We start from the raw sequence: 6,369 nt of genomic DNA, 5'->3' as shown, positions 1-6,369 counted from the left end.
ACTCACTTTGTAGACCAGGCTGGCCTCGAACTCAGAAATCCACCTGCCTCTGCCTCCCGATTGCTGGGATTAAAGGCGTGCGCCACCACGCCCGGCTTGCCTTTTCTTTAAGTGTGTATTGTATTTCTATATACAAGTGTTTGATAACTTTATAGCAGTTATCAATACTACTAGACTAATCTTGATACAGAGTCAGCACACAAGGTCAAACTTACTTTCTTTGTAACATCAAATTACCATGTTACTTAACAAAGGCCAGTCAAAACCCATTTTTCAGTAAATCATGAAAAAAAATGTGTTTTGTCTTCACCCAGCTAGTAGAAAAGAGTGGGCCTCCTCTCTTTTCTACTACAGCCATAAACGGACTTTAGTTCAGATTAGCGCACAGGTCACATCTGGCATGGACTTTACTCCCAAGGTGAAAGGAAATACATGAGACTATATTCTACCTACCTACAAACGAAAAAAAAACTCTTTCACTTCAAGAAATCTCAAAAAGACTTCCAGCACCAAAATAAACGCAGCCTAGGTGTTAAAAGATGTCCTGGGCCTAATCTTACGAAATCCCAGCTAAACTGCTCAACCACCTGACTCCCTGGCTGACTCAACAGCGCGCGGAGGAAGTTTAACCTAGGGAGGAGCTGGGGAGGTGGCTCGGTGATAAGCGTCCAGAGCTCAATCCCCAAACCCCCCCAAGGGCACAAACCTCAACCTGGTAAAACGCACCTTTCTCACTCAGGCGAAAAGGGGTTCTGCTCCTGCTGCGCGACCTGGTTCTGGATCTTTCCCTCCACCTGGGGCGATCCTCGGGGTACACGGTCCGGCCGAAGCCGTAGTAGCGCCGGCCTCTAGTGATCGCGTAGTACGACCACCGGTGCTGCGACCTCCCGCGGGAGCGCGACCTGCTCCGGGAGCGGTAGGGCGACGGCGACTTGTAGTACCTCCGCGGCCGCTCGTAACGGCTGTCGCGGTGGTAGCGGTGGCTGCGGGAGCGCGACCGGCTGCGGGAGTACGAGCGCGAGTAGCGCCTGTACTTGCGCTGGTGGCGCCTGCGGGACCGGGATCGGGACCGGGACCGTCTGCTCCTCCGCGGCCGGCTGTGGCTGCGCGAGGACGAGCGGCTAGAGCTGCGGGAGTCGCGTCGGGAGCTGCGGGACGAAGAGCGGCTGCGGGAGCGCGACGACAGGCGGCTGGAGCGGCCCGAGCCGGAGGTGGACGGCGAGGCTTTCTCCTGCGGAGAGCCGGGCCACATGTCGTTCACGTACTTAGACGTGGCGGCCGAGGACATGGCTCCCTCCTGACAACGGAGATCCGTCCGCAAACGCAACGGCGTCTAGGAACTACAGAGAAAAGAAAGAGTCTATCATCCAGGCGGGGCGCGCAATGCCCAGTGCGCGTGCGCGACACCCCAGGGCGAGCCTGTCCCCGACCAAGCGGCCCCACTCACCTTAAACGGATGAAGAGCTCGCGAGGGCGAGAGAGGACAAGCGGGCACCTTCCTCTGCGACCAGGAACCGAAGCGGGCGAGGTTCCCGATTCCAGCGACCGGAGAGCACAGGAACCGCCACTGCCAAAGTCCAGACGGGAACTGAGCTTAACGGCGACGTCAGCGTCGAAAATACTGGAAGCTGGCGCCGAGCATGCGCACAGGCATCCGTGCGAAAGGGCGGGTCCAACTCTCATCCAATCGCCAAGCGATGTTGGCTGCGGCTTAGAGACACGCATGCGCGTCGGTTGTCACTCCACAACGGCCGCGCCTCCTCCCCACCCCCACCCCCTCCCGCCTTCTACATCCGGGTATTTTGAGGATTTGTTTACTTCAGGGTTTTTTTTGTTTGTTTGTTTGTGGGGGTCCTTGGCTGCTTTTGGATCTTGAGTTTTTTTGAGACAGGAACTAGCTGTGTACCCCTGTCACGCCTCGAACTCGCGGCAATCCCCCTGTCTCTGCCTCTCAGCTACAGGTATTAGGGGGTCTGCGCCACCACGCCCAACTTTGTTTTTCTTTGTTTGGTTTGGTTTGGTTTGGTTTAATTTGGCTTCCTTTCCTGCTTTCGATTTTTTTTTTTTTTTTTTTTTTTTGGTTTTTTTTTGAGACAGGGTTTCTCTGTGTAGCCCTGGCTGTCCTGGAACTCACTCTGTAGACCAGGCTGGCCTCGAACTCAGAAATCCGCCTGCCTCTGCCTCCCGAGTGCTGGGATTAAAGGCGTGCGCCACCAACGCCCGGCTCCTGCTTTCGATTTTGAAATTCGGGAAAAGGAGAGGGTAGCAAAGAATTTAGCCGGCTCAACAGCTGGATCAAGGACAAAGAGGACAAGTCAGTCCCCGTGCCTCGGCCTTCCCCGGGTCATGTGTCGTCCCCTCCTTCCCCCGGCCGCTGCGCAGCTTCCCTTCGTGGCTCCTTTGGTGGAGCTTGGGAGGGGTACCCCTGGACCCCGAAGATACAGTTTTAATTTAGAAAGGCTGCTTTAACGACCTTGTTTGAGCTAATTAAGGTAATTTGAGGTCGAGACAGGAATTCCAACGACCACAGTTGACCTTTTAGGAGCAACAGTGATCCTTGATATGTGTGTGTGTGTAATTTGCGTGTACAGGATGCCACCAAAGGCAGAGCCATTGTGGGCCACCAAGTATGGGGGTGTTGGGAACCCAGACTTTATGCTAGGCAATGCAGCAAGTACTCTTAATAGTAAGCCATTTCCTGAGCCTGATAGGTCTGTTCTAAGACAAGTGTGATTAGGACAGGACGTTTAAACTTACTTCCAGTGCAAATTCCAAACACTCAATGTCATGAAGCGTAATATCTGACCTTGAAAACTGTGGGTAAGTGAACAGCACCGAACGAAATACCTATTTCAATATGGGGAGATGGTGTTCTTAGAAATTAGGCAGGGTTTTACAGAAGCTCTGGATTTTGGAGGGAGATGACAGAAATAAGGACTCCTTGTTCGTGCCTCCTTCCTCCTTCCCCAATATACAGCGAAAGTGAAGAAATAAAAACCTTATTGTGGCCACCAGGATGGCTCAGCAGTAAAGAATGCTTGCGGAGCACTACTGACAACCTGCGCTCGAGTGGAAGGAGAGAACTGACTCCCAAAAGTTGTCCTCTGACCTCCAGAAGCCCTCATCCACATCCCATCCCATACACCAATAGTAAAAGTTCTCAAACTCCAGGAGCTGGAGAAACAGTCAGCAGTAAAGAGCACTGAGTCCCAGGACCCACAGCACGGACGGCTCACACCCATCTGGACTCCAGTACCAGGATGAGCACCACTCACCAACACACATCCACACAGTACAGACCTGGGTATAGGCAGAAGGTAACAAGACCCCAGATCTCAGCCCAACTGACTCCATAAAGGAAGTGCCATTCAGCCCATAAAACCCAGCACCTGGACAGGGATCTTACGTGCCAAAACAAGACCAAAAAGTCCTATCCAAGTCCATAGTACTTGGAGAGTCTATAAATGTACCAACCTTGCTTTGGTTTCTGTACTTCTGCTTCTGGCTAAGTGTTCTTATTAACTGAACTATATCAACTCGGGATATATAAAATTTTTTGTGTGTAAAAGATCACCCTGAGAAAGGCTCAGGGCTACCCTGGCATCCCAAACACCCAGTGGAGTCAATAAGCAGCAAATAAAGAACTTCTAACCCCGGCAGTGGTGGCTCATGCCTTTAATCCCAGCACTCGGGTGGCTAAGGCAGAAGCAGGCAGATTTCTGAGTTTGAGGCCAGCCTGATCTACAAAGTGAGTTTTAGGACAGCCAGGGCTATACAGAGAAACCCTGTCTCCAAAAACAAAACAACAACAACAACAAAAAAGAATTTCTATTGACTTAAATTGTCTTCTCTGGTGGATACCCCATAACACAAAACACCCATACCATAGATTAAATCCTTCACAAAGACTGTGGAGAGTTGAGGTGAGAGAGCAACATAAACCCCATGTGTCTCCATTTAAGGACCAGGCCTGATTTCAGAAAAGGCACCAGCTTCAGGGATAGACCATAAGTCCCAGAAACTAAGTCATAAGACCCAAGCTCTAGGAACAGACTGTAAAATCCAGAATGAGATTGTAAAACCTCCCAAAGAAGAGCCTGTGGGGGAGTTGGCTGGAGAGATGGCTCAGCAGTTAAGAGCACTGACTGCTCTTCTAGAGGTCCTGAGTTCAATTCCCAGCAACCACATGGTGGCTCACAACCATCTGTAATGGGATCTGATGCCCTCTTCTGCTGTGTCTGAAGACAGCGACAGTATACTCATATACATAAAATAAATAAATCTTTTTTTAAAAACCTGGGGATAATCACAAATGGGGAAATATCTCATCTGTGATGTGCAGCCCTATTTCATCACATGGTTGAATGTTCATGGCATAGGAATGCTGACCACTGACCACCTATGAACCCCTGGCAACCACCAATGAAATTTAAAATTTTTAAGGATTACTTCTAGAGCGTTTCCCAGGTTCCCTCTAAAAAGGCCTGCATGTCTTTGTCTGGGGTCGCCATTTTAGAGAATGCTGGTTGTTTCTGCAGAATAAATGCTCTCTGGTTTTGCATACTATCTGAATCTGGGGTCTTCCTTCAGCGATTTTCAGACCCTTACAGTGGAAGTGTAATCCCAGTAGCTGAGTTCTTATGCAATGTCTTTTTTCTTCTTCTTCTCATTTTGTGACGGCCTGCCTGTAATCCCAGCTGAGGCAGAGGCAGGAGGATTCTCTGGGTGCTCTTTAGTAACCTGCCTACCAAGGACTCTGCTGACTGTTCTCAGGAAGCTGTGTGGGCAAACAGAAAGCCAAGTTTCACCATTTACAAATGGGGAAGCAGCGTTGCAGGGACAGTTCGTGAACCTGCTCACCACGTTGCAGTCCCGGGCTTCCTTTTTTTTTTTTTTTTAAAGATTTATTTATTAATATTATATGTAAGTACACTGTAGCTGTCTTCAGACACCCCAGAAGAGGGCGCCAGGTCTCGTTACTGATGGTTGTGAGCCACCATGTGGTTGCTGGGATTTGAACTCCTGACCTTCGGAAGAGTAGTCGGGTGCTCTTACCCACTGAGCCATCTCACCAGCCCCCGGGCTTCCGTTTTTTTCGTAAAAGAGGCTGTAGGAATCTTTGCAGACAATTCATAGTACCTTCAAGTGTGTGCCTGAAAACAATGGTGACTAGAACTCTCAGGAATGGTGGCAAACACCCAAAATCCTAGCTCTTGGGAAGTGGAAATAGAAGACTCAGAAGTTCAAGGTCATAGCTCAAAGCCAGCCTGGGTACCATTAGACTATGTCTCAAACAAAGGAATTATTAGAAGAATTCTGGAGGTCAATCTTGAAACAGTGGGAAACAGGACCGAGAGAGTGCTGGTGTCTTGGTGTTTCTGACATAGTTAATTGACTGGAGTTAAAGCTGCAGATGTTCCCATCCCCAGGGCATCAGGAGCTAGAGATGAAACAGACTTGATGAGAGATCCTCGGCCTCCACTCAGGATCGCTGACCTTACCCTAGGAAAGAGCTTCTGGAGGAGCCAATCGGAAGGAAGGGGAGGCGGAGCTTACCAAAGGGAATTTAACAGGTTTAAATGTGAAAGATGCTAGGTGCCCTGGAAAAGGATGCGACAGACCCAAGAGTTGAGGAACACTACACAATCTTTACCAAGGCTAAAATAGGGATGCGGGGTCCAGGGTAATGCTAACAGAGACGGCTCAGCAGTTAAGAGTATTTGATGCGGTTGAGGGATGTCTGTGTGTTCAAGTCCAGCCTGGTCTACAAAGTGAGTTTCAGGACAGCCAGGGATACACAGAAAAATCATGATATCTTGGAAAAATCATGTTCTGCTTGCTCTTCCAAAGGACCCAAGTTCAGTTTCCAGTACCCATGTGGTGGCTCAGAACCATTGGGAACGCCAGTCTCAGGGAATCAGACACCTTTTGACCTCTGAAGGCACTAGACACATTTTTTTTTTTTTTACTTTTGTTTGTTTGTTTGTTTTTTGCTTTTTTGGTTTTTCAAGACAGTTTCTCTGTGTAGCCCTGGCTGTCCTGCAACTTGCTCTTCAGACCAGGATAGCCTTGAACTCACAGAGATCAGCGTAACCTCTGCCTCCTGAGTGCTGGAATTAAAAGGTGTGTGCCACCATTACCTGGCTCAGACACATTTTTAATTAGAAAAAGAGAGACAAGACCTCACACTGAAGCTGTTGGTTTTTTGGGTTTTTTTTTTTTGGCTTTGTTTTTGTTTTTGTTTTGTTTTGTTTTCAAGACAGGGTCTCTCCCCTGGCTGTCCTGGAACTCACTTTGTAGACCAGGCTGGCCTCAAACTCAGAAATCTGCCTGCCTCTGCCTCCCAAGTGCTGGGATTAAAGGCGTGTG

The 6,369-nt window shown here is 49.4% G+C and overlaps 1 protein-coding gene across 2 annotated transcripts in view; it reads right to left on the bottom strand.

The window, feature by feature from the left end:
• Rsrp1 (arginine and serine rich protein 1) overlaps positions 1-1,618 on the bottom strand; it is a 4,314-nt gene extending 2,696 nt beyond the window's left edge. For both annotated transcript variants that reach the window (XR_003836482.1, XM_021161133.2), the window contains exons 1-2: positions 1,448-1,618; positions 727-1,340 (exon numbers count right to left, since the gene is read on the bottom strand). Coding sequence is in view for 1 of the 2 variants with exons in the window: in XM_021161133.2 (XP_021016792.1) it covers positions 727-1,288 (562 nt within the window). In the remaining variant the exon portion in view is untranslated. The remainder of the gene's footprint in view (positions 1-726; positions 1,341-1,447) is intronic.
• Positions 1,619-6,369: the final 4,751 nt, after the last annotated feature.

Source organism: Mus caroli, chromosome 4, assembly GCF_900094665.2.
Source record: "Mus caroli chromosome 4, CAROLI_EIJ_v1.1, whole genome shotgun sequence".
Classification (NCBI taxonomy): domain Eukaryota; kingdom Metazoa; phylum Chordata; class Mammalia; order Rodentia; family Muridae; genus Mus; species Mus caroli.
The sequence above is the reverse complement of the archived record's forward strand: the minus strand, read 5'-3'. Positions and strand labels throughout refer to the sequence as shown.